General features: G+C 31.5%; 1 protein-coding gene across 1 annotated transcript in view; it reads left to right on the plus strand.

Moving 5' to 3' along the window:
• Positions 1-16,236, plus strand: part of LOC140440196 (immunoglobulin superfamily DCC subclass member 4-like) — a 218,032-nt gene extending 201,796 nt beyond the window's left edge. Inside the window, exons 12-16 of the mRNA XM_072530530.1 lie at positions 360-490; positions 1,370-1,765; positions 2,028-2,308; positions 3,406-3,492; positions 8,217-16,236. Coding sequence (XP_072386631.1) covers positions 360-490; positions 1,370-1,765; positions 2,028-2,308; positions 3,406-3,492; positions 8,217-8,576 — 1,255 coding nt within the window. The 3' untranslated portion in view covers positions 8,577-16,236. The remainder of the gene's footprint in view (positions 1-359; positions 491-1,369; positions 1,766-2,027; positions 2,309-3,405; positions 3,493-8,216) is intronic.
• Positions 16,237-22,264: the final 6,028 nt, after the last annotated feature.

Consider the following 22,264-nt stretch of genomic DNA (forward strand, 5'->3'; position numbering starts at 1 on the left):
TTGGCACGTTTCTTTTAAATTAGCAGTCCAAATGCCAGAAATAAATATCGATGTATGTCTGTTAACAGGTTTGCTATTGGTAAATATTTTAATTGAAATTAATTTAATAAAATGTGTTAATGACTGACGCCACCTTGTGGAGATCTACAAAAACTGAATTTTTTCTCAGGGTCACATGGCAATTATTATATAATAGAATGCAGCAATTGTTTACCAATGTAGATGAAAGGATTTATTATATATTATAATGTCTGTATGCGATGGTTTTTTGAATATTTCAAAACGTATTCCTAACCATCATATTTTCACTATTAAATACTTTCTTTATAATGTACTATCATAGTTTTGTTCTGTTTTAGTTTTCCTAATAAGCTGCAAGTGAGAAAACTTAAACCTAATACTATTTATGAGTTCAGGGTAAGAGCTCATAATGCTGACGGGGTAGCAGGAATTTTTTCTGACCCCGTTCGTGTTAAGACTTGGGCTGATGGTGAGTACTAATTGTTTCTTCCCTGGCTAACTATAGTGTGAAAGTGTACGCCTTACAAATTGCAATTTTTTGTGTATTTAATTAAAAACAATATAAAGAAAAGCTCAAATTTGAATGTTGTCTTTGATGAGTAAAAGTAAAAAATGTAAAACAAAAATAAAAAAAGGAACATAATATCTAATAATTGTAGCTAAAAGGTCAACAAAAATGTTCAATTGTCTTAATCATAACAAAGGCAAGCAAAAATGAATAAATGTCAATGATTTTTACTATTAATAAAAATACATAATATTGTTTTAAAACTACCAAAATGTATACATCTTACAAAACAATATAATATATGCACAAATTTAAATTATTTGTATATACCACATTGTTGCCACTTATAAAGCAATGAAAAAATTGTGAAAATGATTTACATCAATAAACAAATTAATAAAAACATAAAAAGATGTTTTATAATAATTTTCTGTGGAAAAAGACTTAACCGAACCTAACCTAAACCTGGTAACAATACAGTATATTTTATAGTAGGCTAAAATATTAAAATATGTAATTAAAAATCTGATTTTTATTTTTCACAAGAAAATAAATTTATATAACTATGGCAACACTGACTAGAATTATCTTCGTTCGACATATGACAAGGTTGTCATCACTGTCATTGCTTGTCGTTTCATGACAGTGGCTTTTAAAAACAAAACACGCTTTAAATGGAAAATATACATATAAAAATTAACGTCAAACAACCAATAACACGCATTGGGATTAATCACTAACCCTTTTTTCTATCAAATTAATTAAAAGGTCAATTTATTGTTTGTTGATTCAACAGAACTATGATTTAGGTTGAATGTGATGAGTTATTTTTATTTTTAGTTCCTTCTCCCGTTACCGACCTAAAGTACAAAGTTCTAAACGAAACCACTGTGTACTTGCAGTGGCACAAGCCTAAAGAGTCCGACAGCAAGATTGACAAGTACATCATCTCGTACACCCCAGATATCAACTGGCCTGTGGAGAAGTGGATAAACGTCACAGTATCTACCAAAGATCAAACCGGCCGTATGTACCAACAATGTAAAGAACTACCGGATGATTTTGTTTGTATGGTATTGGGTAATTTGCACTACGAGACACGATACACGATTTTAGTAAGAGCGGTGTCGGATATCGGGCTCGGTAAACCTGCTTTGCCACTAGATGTCACTACTAGTATGAAGGTCGCTCAGCCGGAGGTCTCTACGACGGATGTGAAGTACGACCAAAAAGTTGGTGAGTGCAGATTTTACATAGAGAATTTTAGTATATAAGTGGAATGTATTCTACAATTGAGAGGTACTTATAAAATCTATTTATGTCAAACGATTACAACTCTCTTTATATAAATGTTACTCCAATCCTCCAATATCAAAGACGTAGTTGTACTATTTTGTCTAAAAGCATTCGACAAATGAAACCATCTGTGCTAGTTGTTTCAGTAGCAAAATGAAATCTTTCCAAAATTGTTTTGTAAATTAAGTTATTGTATTTACAGGTTTTATAATTGGTACGATAATAGCCCTACTATGCATAGTCTGCTGCATGGCTTACATTCTAGTCCGCCGGCGATGCGTCAAACGGAGAGCTTTAGCTAGATCCAGGATGGCACCTTCCAATAATTACTATCCCGCGGTTGCGCATTACGCATCCGAAGTGGGAGCAGTCCAGGTCCGATTAGAGGAAGTGTGCGATGCTGAAGAGCAAGAGAGTCAATTTTTGGTATCCGAAGGAACGACTAACATACCTCCTGTCCAATCTGATCATCTTGATACAAAGGTAAGAATTTTTATTTACATGATATACATTTAAAAATAATTTAAAAAAAGATTTGTCAAACCAAACACTAATTTGGTAATACTGATAACTGGAGTTGACTGGTAAATTTGGTTTGACTCAGACGTTGTCGCTATTTTGGAATACGGGCTTAGTATGTTCTCTTTTAGTTAAAATCCATAGTTATCAATATTATGTCATTAAATTGTAAGTTACAATAACATTTTCTTTGTAAGCCAAAGGATTTTAAACCATTTTATAACTGACTTTTTGCAAAGGTTCACTGATCATGATGATGGTCTTCTTCTTTACGTGCCATCTCCGCGACGAAGGTTGGCAATCATCACTGCTATTCTAACTTTTGACACTACAGCCCGAAAGAGTTCAGTCGAGCTGCATCCAAACCATTCTCTGAGGTTTCTCAGCCAGGACATTCTTCTTCTATCTATGCTGCGCTTTCCTTGAATCTTTCCCTGTCGTATTAGTTTTAGGAATTCATATCTGTCACCACGTATTGTATGACCCAGATATTGTAGTTTTCTTATTTTGATGGAATCCAGTATCTCCCTGTTGTTCTCTATTCTTCTTAGTATTCTGTCTGTCCAGGAGATTCTCAACATTCTTCGATATGTCCACATTTCAAAGGCTTCCAATTTATTGAGACATTGTTTATTTAAAGTCCATGTCACCAGACCATACAAAAGAACAGAAAATACATAACACTTTAGTACTCGTTTTCTAAGATTTAGGCTGAGGTCTCTACAACATGTTTGTTTCTTATTATTGAATGCACTTCTAGCCTTTTCTATTCTCACTCTAATTTATTTGGTATAATGGTTTGTTTTATTAATGTTTGCCTCTAAATAGATGATGGTCTGGTAAGACCGAAAACATTTTGAAATTTCGTAATCATTTTGGATATTTTCATTATTAATTTAATGTACCAATTACACAAGGGGTTTTACATTTCCTTGTAGGTTTTTTTAAATTATGGTATACAGCCAACCACTTTGAATTTTTCCTTAATAAGTTATATATTTTCATCAAGTAAAAATATCCTTAGTTCTATATTAACATTACTTTTACTTTTTTACTTATAGGGAGGAGAAGAGTTTCCAAACGGGCATACAAATGGATCAGCTAAACCCTATATGAATGGTCATGTCCATATTACAGAAAATCCACAGGTATGTGCGGATATTAATTTTATTTTTGATGATATATTTCTCGAGTTTTAGTTGTTTGATACCTTTTCAGCTTATTCTAAAATGACGCAGGTTCGCCTTTCTCCGCCAAGCATGTATTCCTGTATTTCTCATGTCTTCATCGATGTTATCAAGGAACCTTATTCTGGGTCTTCCTCTTCTTTGACCAATGGGTCTATCAAGGAGCGTTTTTCTACCATTTTGTTCCATCCGCATTACATGCCTTATTCACCTCAGCCGTCCTATCTTAATATGTTTTATGATATCAGGTTCCTGGTATATTCTATAAAGTTCGAAGTTGTATCGTCTTTTCCACACTCCATTGTCATTCATTGCTCCATATATTCGCCTTAGTACTTTTCTTTCGAAACATCCTATTATTATTGTTTTGTAGAGTTTTATTTTTGTATTTCTCGATATAATTGTGGATTTAAGGAGGAGATTGAGCCCAAAATAGCATCTGTTGGCCGGTTTCTCCGGTTTATCTCTGCGGTAGTATTATTTTCAGTGTTAAGGAGCGCTCGCAGGTATACAAATTCGTTCACTGCTTCGATGACGTCGTTTTCTATAACAAGTGGTCATAGGATTTGTGGTTGCGTGCTTATTTTCATATACTTCATTTTGTTGGTGTTTATTTTTTTTGTAGCTAATTCTTTTAATGCTACATACGCCTTTCGTACAGCGTTTTCCGTTCTCCCAACAATATTGATATCATCAGCATAGGCCAGAAGTTGCATTAATTTATTATATATTGAACCAGTGGTTGTGATTTGTGACATACGTATTACTTTTTCCAGAGCCAGATTGAACAGTATACAGGAGAGAGGGTCTCCCTGGCGCAACCCGTTATTTGTTTTAAAAAGTTCAGACAGTTCCCCCTGAATTCACCTCTGTCCCTCTGAAATGAAGCATTTTATAAAGATTTCCTGAAAAGAAAAGGAAATTTCCTAATAGTATTATGATGTGGGAGTGCACATTCGCAATTTGTATGAAACGATATGAAGTGATTGAAGCCACAATACCTCTTGAGTCTTCTTCTTCACGTACCTTCACCTCGGCAGGTTGACAATCATCATTGCTATCCTTATCTTTTGAGGTATCACGTTTTTTCTGGGGTTACTGTCATTCTCGGTTATCTGCGCTATTTGTAGACGTCGTTTGTCCCCGGGATTTGTTGGTTGGTCGGAGTTGGTTTTGGAATTTTTGGTACCTCAGTGGAGAGACTTTTTATTTCGTAGTATTGAGTTCCACATGTTTCACGACTGATTTTTCGCAGTGGTAATGTCTTAAATGGTCGCAAACATTTACTTGTCACAGACATCAAAAGTACAAAAATAGAAAGAAGAATGGAGGAATGGAAGAAAGTATCTACGATTACTAAGGCAACTAAACTGGGAAAATAGATGAATTAATATAAATGGAGAAACAATTTCCAATTCAAAGTTTCATGCACATTCAACACAAAATTGCTGTGCTAGAGAATTTAATTGTTTCTCAGGAATATTCTAAAAATAAAAACTTCTTTCTATATTCGGAATGCACAGCGGCCAATATCTGAACCAATCGTCGTCCTTCATCATATTGTTGTCTTTGTTTGATGTACATATTCTATTGTCTAGGGATAACGGCTAAATTTCATGGTTTTAGGTTCTGTAAATAGAAAAGTGACGTAATGTAAAGAAATATTTGCGTATAATGTACAAAGAACGAGCTAAGAGGTGATATACAGATTGAACGAATTTAAAACGGAACATACGAAATCAATGTATTTCGGCTCAACTCCGCTCTAGGTGGTCGGCCAACAAAAGGTTGTCAAATAATTATATTATAAAAATCCAATACTTCAGCGGGCTGCTGGATTCTGAATTCATTCAAGAACAAGTCAAAACTCCACCCAAATAGGTTGCCTAGAATCACTGAAAAAACTAGACTACACAAGCAGTTATTATGCTGTCAAACCACTTATTGCTTCCTTATAGTCCAAGAGATAGAGCCGAAATTTTGAACTGATCAGTAATATGACATTTCTCTATTGGAATATATTCATTGTAACTGGGTTAAGACTTTGCCTTACAGGCGGACGCCCCTCGTGGTACAGGGGGTGGCTATACAGGGATGAAGTTGTCATTTTTTTCGGAAAAATTAACGATCGATAATATGGCTGAAAATTTGCCCAGAGTAAGATCTTGGTATAACTAGACGAAATCCCAAAGGACGGACGCGAGAGTGGATACATAAGGGGTGTCGCACAGGGGTGAAGTTGCAATTTTTTGGGGAAAAATTAACGATAAGTAATATGTCCGCCATTTTCATGGCTCATTATTTAGCCCCTAAAAACTCTAAATCCAAAAGGGCGAACAGCTGGTGGTACATAGAGCCATAAAACGGGGTCAAATGTACCACTTGCCTGCGCATTTTAGGTCTCGGTAACAATTTTCAAACTGATTTTATTATGATATTTTTATACCGATTGATTTGAAAATTTGTATGCTCACTTCTGTTACTATTCTGAAAAGCGTCAAGTAGAGTTTTCCTCAAAATTTTCCAAAAAAATTTCCGTAAATGAAAATTTTCGTAATTTTTAAAGGTAAAATCTAATTTGTAGAATCCTTTCGATTTTCTGTATGTTTTTTTTACAAACTAAAGTCATATTTACTTTACAAATCACATTTCTTTCTTGAATATAAATATTTTACGAATTAATTTTTAATTGAATAAATGTTTGATATTTGATATTTTATTAAATTAAAGTAATTTTATAATGTTAACTATTAAATATTTTTAGTATAACAAATAGTAATTTTACTTATTTTTTATTACAATAAAAAGGTTTTTAAATTTATATTGCATAAATAATGGTTGTTCAGATATAAGAAAAATTTGATTTATTATTACATTAATAATCAAATACAAAATATATTATTTCTATTTATCAATAGGTAAAATTCAATTTGTAGAATTCCTTTAACATTTTACAAATAATTATTAATAAAAATCAATTTAATAGTGGAATTATCAATTTTTTAAGTTTTGAAATTTACTTTGTAGATATTTTCAATATTTTTTTTAACTTTTAAATTGATTGAATTTTTTTTTCATTAGTTAATTATAATTTTACAAATTCTGTTTGGACATTAATTTTGCATCATTATTATTTTAAAATATTAAAATAATAATGATGCGCGTTCCATTTAGATCAGTAATTCTAGACGCATGCGCTAAATGTAATAAGTATCAAGATGCTTTTATCCAACTTGGTGAAACTGACTTCGATTGTAATGAAGTTTTTGAAACCTTAGAAACTTTCATATGTCACTTATATGGAACAGGACTGACGAGAACAATTCCAAAAAGAAAAGTAAACGATGTCAGATTTTCACTATTTAACCGCCAGTATAAGTTGCATGATGTAAACGAGCCTTTAAAAAAAAACTAAAAAATTTCGATGCTTCAAGCTTACCACCATGTCAAGATGAATTACACCAACATCTACTGCGAGCCTATTATATTTCAAATATTTGGACAAATGCTCATAAAAAAGTACCAACAGAATTGATTGTTGAAGAACATGGTTGGGAGTTTGAAGATGAAACATATAAATTCAAATGGTTTAGTGGACCTCAGATGCCAGAATCAGTTTGAGAAGTAGTGATTGAAAATGAAGCAGATAATGAATGTGATATTATTGAAAGTGAAAGTGACGAAGATGATGAATGTGATGACATCAATGAGAGTGAGAAAAATGACGAAATTTTTAAAGTTTTTCTAAATTTTTTTTTCTTATCGGAAAAATCGTTTGAAAATTTTTGGAAAAAAATCATGGTATAACTGACAGAAAATCGAAAGGATTCTACAAATTAGATTTTACCTCAAAAAATTACGAAAATTTTCATTTACGGAATTTTTTTTGGAAAATTTTGAGGAAAACTCTACTTGACGCTTTTCACAATAGTAACAGAAGTGAGCATACAAATTTTTTAATCAATCGGTATAAAAATATCATTTAATCCAAAATGCGCAGGCAAGTGGTACATTTGACCCCGTTTTATGGCTCTCTGTACCAACCCAGCTGTCCGCTCTTTTGGATTTAGAGTTTTTAGGGGCTAAATAATGAGCCATGAAAATGGCGGACATATTACTTATCGTTAATTTTTCCCCAAAAAATTGCAATTTCACCCCTGTCCGACACCCCTTATGTATCCACTCTCGCGTCCGCCCTTTGGGATTTCGTCTAGTTATACCAAGATCTTACTCTGGGCAAATTTTCAGCCATATTATCGATCGTTAATTTTTCCGAAAAAAATTACAACTTCATCCCTGTATAGCCACCCCCTGTACCACGAGGGGCGTCCGCCTGTAAGGCAAAGTCTTAACCCAGTTACAATGAATATATTCCAATAGAGAAATGTCATATTACTGATTAGTTCAAAATTTCGGCTCTATCTCTCCGACTATTAGGCAAGCTCCTCTTTCCTTTAAAGGAGACAGATAGTTGAACGATATTTTATACAATGTCTATCACCGGGTATGGATTTATTTTTGTCCAAGTTTTATATTGGTCCACTATTTCAAATGCAGTTCAAACAGACATATATTAAATTGTATGTTCCGTTTTAAATTCGTTCAATCTGTATAGTTATTATAGTACTTTAATTTGATAATTTAGTTTGTGTAAACTACTTTTCAATAATTTCTTGTTTGTTTAGTTTCATTATGCCTTCAACTGCAACGGTCAGGTGGCCAACAAACAGCAAGAAAGATTCACTCCTCTGCGCTTCGAAGAAGACTCGAATTCCAACGTCAAGCCTTCGAAATTCTACGACCTGCACAAACTTTTCGAAAACTCGAAGAAACTGAAGACCAACCACCATCGTTGCAACCCACACTTCGGCCAAAGCGAAGACATTCGCAGTTCTTGCGACGAGGTGCATTCTTCGGAATCTTCTCGAGATGTCTCCCTGAACGGAACGTCCTTGAACGGAACTCAGATGACTACCTTAAATGAGACGTTGAATGCGACTGACACGAGCAGGAGAAAGAGTCCCATTCTGGGCCCTAACGGGTAACGTTATTAAAGAAAAATACGAAAATGACTAGGAGAATTTTTTAAGTTTCTAAATTTTTTACTCCAGCTTTTTTTCTGTGAAAATTGCGGTGGAAAAGTGTTTATCTCGAATATTATTCTTTAAAATAGCTGTATTTATTATGAGCCCAGGCTCAAAGTGGGTTAAGAGGTATACATTTTTGGATCAGGCTTTAATATTTGCAAAATCTTTGTAAATGAAACGAAAAACTATTATAACAAGAGTAAAATGAATATCAACTTAAAAAAAATGAAAATTGCATTTGCTGTACACAATAGTAATCTTGTGGAATAGACTCCAAGTGATAGCTGCAAAAGGATTCAGTCAGAAAGCCGGTTTTTCTGCTGAAATTTTCTGTACTCATGTTCTGCTGAAATATACTTATTTCAGGTATTGCTGTTACTGAATATTCCTTTGTTTTTATGTTCATTTTACACCAGAATGTATAGCGAGAACCCTGGACTAAAACGTGTATTTTACTTTATTGCGGAACACCTTTTTGTGACCGATCAAAATTTTTTCTTGATATCTCGGTTCTTAAAAGACGAATCACAAACATTCTTGTAAATTCCCAAACATAATTTTTCAACAGAAATTGATTTTGAAGCTGACTGAAAAAAGCTTTAGATAGATCCGTCACTAAGAAGGAAGAAATAAAAAAAAGAACAAGAAGAAGGAAATCTAGCACAAAAACTAATACTGATCGCTTTTATTAATGGTTTCATGCTTTTTTGTGATACCTATGCCTTTTCATGCCTACATTGTTTCACTTGTCAGCATTTAAATAAAATAGGAATGACAGGAAATCCAGAATTTCGGTAGGTGATATTAATAATTTATGTATCTAATTCCCCACAGCACATAATATTGCCACAATTAACAGAACTATGTACCACTAAATATATAATAAAATATACAATACAGTAAAAAATTCAATATTTATCATGATTAAGATAGAAAATCACAAAAGAATTAGTGAGAATTAAATAAAGTTTAAAAAATCACAGAACAAAAAAATAAGTAGGTATAGTTGGTTGTGTGCTGTAAGAACGAAGGCCATGATGAACTATAGAAAAAAAAAGGAGAACGCGCTATATGTTTTTTTGTTCCGCAATCAAGTAATCACCATCACCTCACTTCCGTTTATTGTAACTACGACTGACCGATCCACTTGCCAGTTTAGCCACGCTTCTTTTATAATAGATTATCCATTACGCCGTTACCAAGTTAGAGGTATGTCTCTAGAGCTATGACGTGATTAATTTGGTATTTTAACCACTTCCACAGAATAAGACATACATAACCTAACTTTACAATTTTTATTTTAAAATTTTGAAGATTAAATCCCGCTAATAACTTTAGTAATTGATGGTTAATAGAAATTAATAAATGTATGTATCAATTAAATGTAAATTTTACTTCTACCCTATGATCGATGTCAGTAGTTTTTCATCGTTGGTATAGATTTCGCACATATTAAAGCACTTGTAAAATTGAGCCTGGGCCGTATATTCCGATATATGCAATTAAACCAAAGAACTTTTTTAACGAGGAACTTATATAAGTTACTGAATTTCTATTTGACCTGGTGCTAATATTAAGATCATTCTTTCGGATATTTTGGATAAGCATCTTTCCTCGCCTTTTGCTCTCTTACTGCCCATTACAACTCGAATCCAAACTAAAGAAGCCAGCTTTACAAAAGTAATAATTTGTTAAGAACTGATTTTTTTTACGATGGATATAAACACTGAATTTCTCGGCAATATTTTTGGGAGTATTTGACTACAACGAATTTTTTATTTTCTTTCGTATTGTAAATATTTATTATATTGCTCAATATAAAAATAACCATACTTTAATTATTAACACTGTTTAGAAGAGGGCAGATCGCTATTAAAGGAAAACAAAGTTTATACAGGGTGAATGAAAATTTTCCAATATTTAAAATGCATACATACAACGTTTGTTTAATTTTTTGCCCATCCTGTATAATTTATTAGGTTAGGTCGAGCAAAAATCAAAACTTTTACATATAAGTTACAGGATACTGTGGCTGGTTTCATTTTATTGTGCTCAATATAAATAGTTTTCTAGGTTTTTATACAAACGCCCAAAAATTAGAAACGCCGTTGATGGTCAAAGACCATCTTCAGCCCCTTCGCATATTTTTTATTCTGGACTGAGTGTTTATAATCAGCTTCATCGTAAATTTTGCTTTCCCATATTTTTGGTCTATAAATTTGCCCTTACATCACACAAAGAATAAAGTTTTCGAGTTAGTTTCACTTCCATCAGTTTGAAGTTGACCAAAAATAGAAGCTTTTCGGTCTTAACCGGTATCCGAGTCCGGCAGCTCTCTCGCTTAAGGCAAGAAACGTTTGACTATACTATTAAACCACCATATTTCGTTATTAGTTACTAGCAAAATTGGAAGATACGTACAAATTGGTCCAATAATTGGGGGCTTTCATTGACACATATCCCAACCTTGAGGGACTACTATGTTTATTTTACTACAAGTACAGTATACGTTTTGTTATAAACATTCCATTAATCGTCATAAAAAACGATTTTTGTCAAAGATCTTAGCAGAATCTGTAATAATTTTTATTCGGACCGGCTCTCAGTTCCTTTGGCTAGAATTGACTAGAACTATGATAGGTATCAAATAAAATCGACCAATTTGAGATATTGCGCCATATTGATTTACCCATCACTAACACGTTCACAAGATAAATGTGTGGGCTCAGTGGTCTAGACCAAACTTATCCTGAAGCTTGTATTGATTTTTTCACTATTTCTATATTATTTATAACATAACCTAAACTAACCTAAAATTTCGCTTCCCATAACCCCTTTCTAGATCAAAAACTTTTTACTTACGATTCTAAAAAACTGTCCCGTTCTTTCTTCTCCCCAATATCTGCGCATACATTGAAATTGAGCAGAATAAAATAAAACAGTCACCCACATGCCCAATTCTAAAGAGTGTATCATCACACCAATTTATTTAATATTTAAAAAAAATTAACGTTTAGGATAAAAACAAAAATTCAATTAATAGAATGAATACATGTTAGATTTAAGCTAAAAATTACCTAAGTTGGTGTGAAAGTAATATTACATTTTTCTACGGAGTGTCTCAAACAGTTGGGGATAATACATCGAACGTTTTCGAGGCATTTCGTATAGTTAAAGAACCTGGTACCTGAAACTCCTTACATATAGTTAGATTTTAAGGAATATTGTACAGTTATATTAACAATTTTGTATCATATGTATGGACAGTTGACATTTCCTTGTTTTCTGATCATTTCATGGACAAATCGTTTCACGTGACTCTACTTTTACTCATCTCTATACGATAAGTAAGTGTTTGAATAGATGTTTTTCTCATATTGAATACTTTCTACAAGAATTGCTTGATAATAACCGTTAAACGTGTTAAAATGATACATTTAAACGATAAAATGACATGGAATTTACTGCCAGTGTTGTTTATTTGTAATTTAATTGGGAGCTCAATACAGAATACGTATATATCAGGTAGCTACGGTGAATTTTTTAGGTTATGTCCATTTTTATTCTAAACAAACCAAATTTCTCGTGTTATTCCCAGAACAGTTAAAGTTAAAACTCTCCGTAAACCTTGTAGATCATGTATTTTTACAACCTTTGAGTAAAAATGCAAAATAACGGCTCTTATATCACACAAACTAATTTTCAAGAACGTTTAGTACGGAATTATATGTTTTCTTCCAGCAATATGTCTATTTACTAAAATATATCCAAAATTTACTAATTACTTACAATTTCACAAAAAAATGTTTGAAATTAATGTTGATGATAAGATTGATCAATCTGTTTGTGCAAAATCAAGACTGAAGTTAGCTTCACAAAAACAACGTCGTGAAGTTACCATTATTGTGAATAGTTTACTAAAAATAGTAAAAAAATATAATGTATATAAAGACATATAACGATGAAACAGGAATATATGACATAAATGATCATTCCTTTCAAAACTAATACCGTAAAAATATTTCCCGTGTTTAATAAACGTTCCATGCAATTAACTTAACCTGACATAACCTAATTTTTTAATATAAATGCAATATTTTATCATAATTGTATCACTTTAACAAATTAACGTTAAAGATTCTGAACAATGTTGTTGAGAGAAGATTCTATATGACAGAAATATGTATTCTCAATGTGACTGTGTGGTGTTTGTGTTTTCGTGACAAGTTGTGCGTAAAAACTTACTGTATAATTGTTGAAAAATATGTTAAATGTTACATAATTGGAAGAACAGTGTTACTTGTTATATATTAGACGTTACCACAAATGTGTATTGGTTAAACAGGTCGTTTTCCGGAATAATATGTCGTTTTCGTTAAATAAGAAGGTGGTAATGAGGAATTTAGAGATGTTTGTTGTTTTTCGATGAATGATTGATGCCTTGTGTTTCCTATAATTAAAGATTGCTGTGATCTTACTTCTTTATATATTTTTACACCTTTTTACTTTTTAATATATCTACTGTTTATATTTCTTTTTGACAAGGTTTTTTCTTTTATTTTCATACCAACCGCCAAAAATGATAATTGAGAAGTAAATTTGTGTGCTAATTAATAAATTAATAAATATATAGCCGCTTCCTATCAAGTGTTTACGAACTACAAAATGTCTGCCCTGACAATCCTATTGAATTTGGATTATAGGTTTGCTAATTTCACATACAGAGGTTTTTTCATTAGTTAGTGTAACCCACTTTGGAAATCGCATCCAGATGTCAATTCAATCTGTCGAACTGTCTACAATCAAGGACGCTTTTTTTTTTCATGCAATCTAATACGTTTTCTTCTTTAGTATGGCTCTTTATCATTTTCTAAATCCTTTTTAAACTATTCTTATTTAACGGAACACTAAGAAAACGACCTTAAAAAGAAAAATAATATCCAAAGAATAATCTGTTGTTTGAAGGAAATAAACAGTGCGTACAAAATTTTTTAATAAAATGTTATATTTATGTCACAGATTAATTAGTATGTGCCTTTTACATTGTACAAAAACAACGATTATTTTTTATATTTTTTCTTGTATATTTTTAGGAGTAGCTTCCGTTTCTTGTATAGTTACCGTTTATTTTCTGTAGTTATTCGCAAAAACGATTCGACAAGTGGATCTTTGATAGTTCAAAATACGAATTTTACTGTACCATTCCATTTTGACAGGAAATAGTTTAATTAGCAAAGTTTTTTGAGGACCATTTTTCCCTTTACACGTTTTTAAAAATATTTTAAAACACTCCCAAAATTTTTTTATACCGTGTCAATCTAAATTTCCTTAGCTATATTCTGAACCATAAAAAATAAATTGATCATTTTTATGTAATTGACTTAAGCCACGTGTTCAGTTTTAATGACGTAACCGTTCAAAATGGAGGATGGGTGCCATATTATAAGGTAATCACAGAATTAGTGGTCTGTGAAGGTAATTGTAAACGGAATCACACGACAAATAATAAATATAGCTTTAAAAGCTCTTGTATCACTATATTTTTGTGCCATTCTGTCAAGTCATTTCAAAATGGCGACTGTGCAATTTTCAATGACGACATTGTGGAAAAATAATTATGGAGGATCCCTAATAATTTGGTAATCTTCGGCTTTTATCGAAGACTCTCAAAAGATTCAATTTATTTTACCATTTTCCCACATTCTGATGGAATTCATTTGTTTATTTATTGACATATGTCAAAGTTTGACGTCATAGACATTTCTAATAGCACAATTAAAATTTCTTTTATGCGATTCTGTGGCACTGTTTCAAAATGGCGACAGTTACATTGTGAAAAATATCTTAAATTAACTCCCAGCGAAAGATCAACTCTTTCTTGTTCCTAAAAACATATTAAGTGGCATCTAAACGATGCATTACATGCCATTTATAGGGCTTTTCATTAGCCGCCATATTTTTCGTACAGACAGATTTGACAATGACGTATAACATATATTATACGTGATACGTACTGGTTTATAAAAAAATATCTATTATATAAATATTGTTCAATAAAGAAATATCATTGTTTGTAAAGAAATAAATGCTTTAGAAAATTTATAAAATAATATGGATTGTCTTTAAATGATTTAGAGCGTTGTATCACTCTACATATTACATAACGACATCACTTTGTTGTTCATTTTCGTACAGGTCTCATAATAATAATCGATTAAATTGATTTGCTAATTGAGACACTTTTTTCATTATTTTCGTATTTCTTTTTTTTCAATAACTATACTTTCTTTGGTATTTTTTTATGAAAAGTCCTATTGTTATTTAAGAAAAATGTCCATGGCGTCATATTTTTGACATATGTCAATAAACGAATTCCACCCGAATGTGGGAAACTGGAAAAATAAATTGACTTTTTCGAGCGTTTTCCAAAAAAATTGAAGGCTACATTCTTAGTAGCGGTAGTCAATACTTTTTTCCACTTTGTCGCCATTGAAAATTAACGGTCGCCATTTTGAAACGGAGCGACAACAATCTAGGCACATACTGAGTGAAGAGCTTTCAAGTGATATATTGTTTGTTATATGATCCCATTTAAAATGATTTTAAAGATATGGCACCAGACCCTTTATTGTTCAAAAAATAGTCAGTTGTGAGATTTTATAGGGTTACTGTATACAGCTTTTAGCGATGACATGAATTTTGACCACGAAATACAAAGTGTATTCAAACTGTCTTCAAAGAAGCTAAAAGTTTAACATCAGCAATAAATTAAATGCTAGAAGCTCAATTTTTACTTATTTATATGTTTTATTTTGACATAACCTTAAGGGAATAAACCCAAACGAAATTTTTCCATTCCCACTCAAACTGGTCCAGACTTTATTTTCAATTTTATGGAAAAGAGGGACGCCCTGTAAAAATATTTAGTACCATTTGTTGTTACGTTATTAAAACATTTAAAACAAAACAATCATTCACAAATGGCACACTTTTTTTAGAACACACCGTTTATTAATATACTATCGAAGATCCACCAGTCTATGTTTGCTCTAAAGTAAAAAAAACTTCTTTGCATAATTTTTTCGGAACAAAAAAATGCTCAAGTAATGTTAAAATGAAACAATTCGAAATACTACGGAAATTTTTAAAAGTAACCTCTTCGATACATACATATTTTTGTAATTGTAAAGATTTTCTTAATACGAAATGTGAACAAGGTTGAAAATACTTAACGCATATTCAGGGTTCAGAAGAATGATATACCTCATTTGAACATTCCTCTTAAACGAAACATTTTAGCTGGCGTGCCACATTATCAAAGAAAAATCATCAGAAAGCATTCGTTTGTACATATAAGGTTTGTGTGGGTGAGTAAATTCTGCAAATAATATTGTCTATGTATAGTTATAATTATTCTATTTCTTCTACATTATTTTTGACCCTTTTTGTATCTAAAACCGTTTTTTTTGCTTTCGTCGATGCGCCTTTTCGATTTAGCGTTATATTCATCTATGCTTGTTCACTGTCCACTATACGAACTATCAATGTTCTCTATCACACGCTTTTTCTAGATTATTGAAAAACATTTCAACGTGTCATTCGATAATACTTTTTTGTATTCAAATCTTTTATAAAAAAATTTAAAATTATGATCCAAATCTGTTTGAAGAATAAATTCATATTTGCCACAATAAATCTGTTAATATACAGAGATAGTGTATTAAATATGTTAAAATAACTAAGTTTTGCCTCTTTTCTATAAAAAAATGCAAGTGTTTATAAGTTTACGTGGTAAGTTATTGGTGATTTTTGTTTGTTAACGTGGCCACCCTGCATGTCAAAGTATTAAATAGGCCGCTTATTGAACAGTTACCCTCTTTGCATTTTCTTACCATCTACATTCCAATGCTACGTGTACAAAATGGTAAAAATGAAAGCAATAGTTTGTTTCAATCATAGTTTTTACATGTTTACTAGTTTATTTTATAATGCAACAGTTTTTATTAAAGTAGTAAAGTTTTCACGTTTGCACATTCGGCGTGGTTTTCGAACAGGAAATAGTTTGCAATTATTGTATGTACTACCTCTGTAAACAATATTTAGCCTTTTTAGAAATATGTATAATGTCGAAGTATCTACCTGAAAAATTCAGCTATAAAAATGACTGTTTGGAAACCACCGTGTACATATTTTTGTTAAAGTTTGAATATATTACCAACTACCTTTATTTTATTTCATTTTTTATTCAGTTTTTATCTATTCGAGGTGCCAATAATATTGAATTTTAGTAGAATGTTAAACGAACGCCGCAAAATTTTCATGGAATAATTTAAATTTTGTTTTTGAAGTATAATAAATCTGTAATTTTTTATAATATAGGAGGATATATGCTTAATATTGTAATACTTTCTTTACACAGTAGTTTCAATTTGTCAACATATACCACGTTCACAAGGCACTGTATTGCACGTCTTTTACAATGTCCGATTTATAATAATAATAATGTTTCTAGTTTTATGAGAAACATACTGCAATGACTTAAGGAATACCACTTCTCTGAAAAGGATGGAAAGAAGGAGTACTTGAATTTTGGGCGTATTCAGACACAAATATGGCCCTTCGAATGGAATATGAATAATACTATAGTAAGAGTAGTTCAAATGAACCATATTTGTGAAACAAACAAACAATACCAGTGCTTTCATTAAAATCATAATTAATGTAGGTAGAACATTAATACTATTACTATTAATAGAAGTATTTCAAATGAACCAGGTTTGTAAAAAGAACAAACTATACCAGTGATTTTAATAAAATGATCATTGTGCTTAAAGAAAGGTTTTAAATTTGGCTCTTTTTCTGGAATATGAATAATACTATGGTAAAAGTAGTTCAAATGAACCATATGTGTAAAAGGAACGAACAATACCAGTGATTTTTCAATAAAACGATCATTGTGCTTGAAGAAAGGTTTTAAATTTGATTTCATTTAGAAACAAATGTGGCTCTTTTAATATAATATGAACAATACTGTGGCAGAAGTAGTTAAAATGAGCCATTTTTGTAAAACGAACAAACAATACCAGTGATTTCAATAAAACGATCATTGTGCTTGAAAAAAGGATTTAAATTTGATCGTATTTAGAAACAAATGTGGCTCTTTTAATGGAATATGAATAATACTATGGTAGAAGTAGTTCAAATGAACCATATTTGTAAAACGAACAAACAATACCAGTGATTTCAATAGAACGATCATTGTGCTTGAAGCAAGGATTTAAATTTGATCGTATTTAGAAACAATGTGGCTCTTCTACTGAAATATAAAAATACTATGGTAAAAGTAGTTCGTATGAACCATATTTGTAAAATAAACAATACCAGTGCTTTCATTACAATTATAATTACTGTAGATTTTCTGCATTCTTAAATATAATTCGAATTATTTAATCTCATTTCTAGTTTGAATTACATTTCGTAGGCGAAGATTTTAATGCGCAGGTGCAAGGCACTTCTTCACAATGTTTATAATGTTTGCAGACTGTCCGATAAACTTGAATATGACAACAGTCTCTTAAAAAAGAAGATTGATTTAATCGTATTCGAAAGAAATGTGGTTATTCAAGTTAAATAAGAATAATACTATGACGAAAGTAGTTCAAATGAACCATATTTGTAAAACGAGTAAACAATATCAGTGATTTTAATAACATGATCATTACTATAGATTTTCATGTTAGACTAATATATTATTTGATTTTATCAACCTAATTCGTTTTTTTATATAGAGTAATGTTCATGAAAATGTAAACGAAAATTGAGTAAAAATATTTATATACCACTCTTTGTGGTGTTTTTGTAACATTATCTACCTAATTCAATATCATTTGCATCTCTAATATTTCCATAAACAAATATTCCATATACCGAACTATAATATTCAGATCTACACACCTTTTTTGTTCAAATACTTAAAACTGTTTAGTCAGTTTGAAGAACTACCTCATTATATTTATGTTTTTTTATATATGTAAGTATTGTCCTAATATTATTAATGTTTAGTTTACTAGTTTTGTTATTTTTAATTTATATTATTACGTTGTAGCATCTCAGGGCATCTTGAGTAGATGAAATTTACACGTTTTTCACTCTTAACACCGTTTTTAAAGTGTGTACAACGTACTCTGCATGTATTATTTACAAAGTCTTTACAAAATACGTCGAGAAAAGTTGGTTTTGTTAAAAATATGATAAATGAAATTTTTGTTATGTACAGTAGGTATTTTCAGTGTTTTTTCATGTGTTTCGAATATAATAGATAACAGATGATCTCCTTCTCCATTTACGCTGATTTAAATTTAAAAAAATAGAAGCTAAAATCTTTTTTTGTTTGATATATATTTATATATCTTTCTCTTATTTTCACACATTTCCGCCTTCTTTTTTGTCATTTTTCATGTTTTTGTTTATTGTAACATTTATTTTTGTCGTTTTTTATGTTAGTAAATATTTTTATCTATTATGCGTTACAACTTTATTATTTTGCATTTTTTATTCTTAGTTTTTTGTTGTCAGTATCAACGTCAATTTCATAACCTCTCATAACCTATAACCATGAGTTAGTTAAATGTATGATGGTTATTCTCGTCAAACGTTCATATATTCTCATCAGTTATATTTTAAACTGACTTCCATATCTAATAACAGAACTAGAAGGTTCTATTTCAATGTTCGTTGGGAACTTTGTGGAATAAATAATGCAGGGTACAATGTACTATACCGTTGATTTTTTTGTTTTTATTTACCTATAAGTCTGATACGTGAGGCTGCTAGTTTATATGTTTGCAAGCCAACAGACTATCTATCGTGTATTGTTAAAAATAAAATTGTTTGTAAAATAGATATTTTTCAATAGTCTAAAGTATGTAAAGTAGGTTTTTATACAGTTAAACAACAGAATCTCAAATGAAAGCTCTCTTTTGCTCTTACAACTAGTGAAATCTAAATTTTTGGCATTGAATTAAATGAATTTACTTAGTAATCACCTATAAACTAACACAAGTGAATACACCTTGTAGTTTATAAGCTTTAATCGTCATGTTTCCATTCAGATATGAGTTATAGTTGATCATCATGAATGATTATACATTATATGCTACCTTTAGCTAAATTATGCAGTGGAAATACTATTTAGCATGAATGTTAATCACCTTTTTGACGTACATAATTGATGTCAAATATAAATCGCACGTCGAAATACTATGCTTTGTTTTAATTACTTGTTTCAAATTATTAACTTTATCAGTCAACCAGAATATTCAAAAGACTTGTAGAATGTGTGCATATGCATCACAAAAAATATGTAAAAATTAACTTTTACCCCTTTTATATATATATAATTTACTGTACATTACAATTAAATGTACATATTTCTATATTTTACTGATTCATGTGTGAAACCAGAAAGTATCAATGATTTACATAGATCTATCTTTCTTCAATTCCTTTTTCCTTGAAAGCTTGATTACTTCTAGTTATATTTATTAAGAGCCAATTTTTCTTCATTATTGATTGGCCAAAAATTTGAAATATGTTTGCTGCCTTTATTTGCATCTTCTTCTCACAGTGCTTATCCGTTGCGGATGTTGGCGATCAGCATAGCTATCCTAACTTTACTTGCAGCTATTCGAAATAGTCCGATTGTAAACGTATTGAAAATGAGTTGCAATAAGCCATATCTGGGTTCATTTCTCATAACATGACCAAGATATTCTAATTTGCGCTATTTGGTTGTGTTAGTGATCTCGCATTCCTTGTCCATTCTACATAGGACCTCAATATTAGTCACACGATCCACCCATGAAATTCGTAAGATGCGCCTGTAATACCACGTCTCGGAGGCCTCGAGCTTTTCTAAAGAAGCTTCAGAGGGCGTCCATGCCTCTACTCCATATAATAATGTAGAAAATACATAGCATCTGATGATAGGGATTTTGGCACTAAGTGGTAAACGGTGACTTCTGAAAAGAGACTTCATCTTTGCTTTCCCTATGCGTTGTTTTATTTCAGTAGAGTGGTCCCATTGACTGTTTATGTTAGTACCAAGATATGTGTAGCTGTTTACCCTGTTGACTGTTGGTTTACCAAAATATGTGTATTTAATATTTCGCGCTTACTAACTACTATGTACTTTGTTTTGTTCGTATTGAGATCCAGCCCATATTCTCGACTTATATCTGATATGTGCGACATTATTGCTTGTAAACCATCTAGGCTATCTGCAAAAACTACAGCGTCGTCATCATACTTAATGTTGTTTAGACGTACTCCGTTAACAAAGACGACTTCCTCTAGTTGTCCCAGTGCTTGCTCGAAGATACGCTCCGAGTACATGTTAAATAGCACTGGAGACAGAATGCATCGTTGTCTCACTTCTTTATCTGTGGAGATTGTGTCTGTCAACTGGTCATCCACTTATTTGTTGGCAGTTTGGTTGTAATATAAATTATATATAATTCGCAAGTCTCTATCATCCAAGCCCGCTTCTTTTAAGATGGATATGAGCTTGTCATGTTTTACTCTATCAAATGCCTTTTTGTAGTCGATAAAACAAATCACAGTTGACATCCCTACACCTCTGGATAAGCCCGTGTATAGCGAATAGAGCTGTGTCGATGACACTTGTTCTTCACGTTTTTTATATATTCTGTTATGTATCACTTTTAAAAACGTTTTAAGTAAGTGGCTCGTTAGGCTAATTATTCTGTAGTCTTCCCCTGTTTTTGCATTTAATTTTTTTGGTATAGTTACGAAGGTTTTAACCAGCTTTGGGGAATATTTCCAGTTTTATATATTTTGTTAAATATAGTCGTTATCCATTTTATTTTTTGTTCGTCCATAAGTTTCAGGAATTCTGTATAAAGTCTGTCAGACCCTACAGCTTTAGCATGTTTAGTTTTTCTAATAGCTGCCGTGACTTCTTCAATGGTATTCGGGGGTCCTGTTTGGCATTCTATATCTTCAATGGCAATCTGTTTTTCATCTGCAAATGTTACTTCCACATATTTCTTCCAAGTGTTTAGTCTCTCTTCCACACTTAGTAATGGATTACCTTGGTTGTCTGCCAGACATCCAAATTTTCTAGGCTTGTTATAAGCCTACAGCTTCTTTAACTTTTTTGTGCATATTGAATGAATCGTGTTTCTGTTGTAATAGCTGTATTTCCGCACATTGTTCTCTCAGCTGTGTGTCCTAAACCATTCTGATTGCTTTTTGATCTCATTGTCTATTCTTTTGTATAATGTCTTGTCCTGATATTGGACCTCTCTTCCATCATATCAAGAATCTCATTTGTCATCCACGATTTTTTCTTAATTTTTGGTGGTTTGAGGAGTTTTATTTGCATAACAGTCCTAAATTATAGCCATGCCAGGGTTCTATACCTTACCTAACCTAACATAACCTAATCCCAACTGATTTCATTTTTGATGTTCTATCAAACGTGTTGGGCTCTTTTATGTTTGATACTTTTTACCAATGTTACGCTGTAAATGCATCATATAATCTATAATTAAGCTTATAGGTGATTCTAACTATTCGTATTCTGTCCAATATTATAGCGATCAGATTTTGATCATTTAATGATT

The sequence above is a fragment of the Diabrotica undecimpunctata genome, chromosome 4, assembly GCF_040954645.1.
Source record: "Diabrotica undecimpunctata isolate CICGRU chromosome 4, icDiaUnde3, whole genome shotgun sequence".
NCBI lineage: Eukaryota > Metazoa > Arthropoda > Insecta > Coleoptera > Chrysomelidae > Diabrotica > Diabrotica undecimpunctata.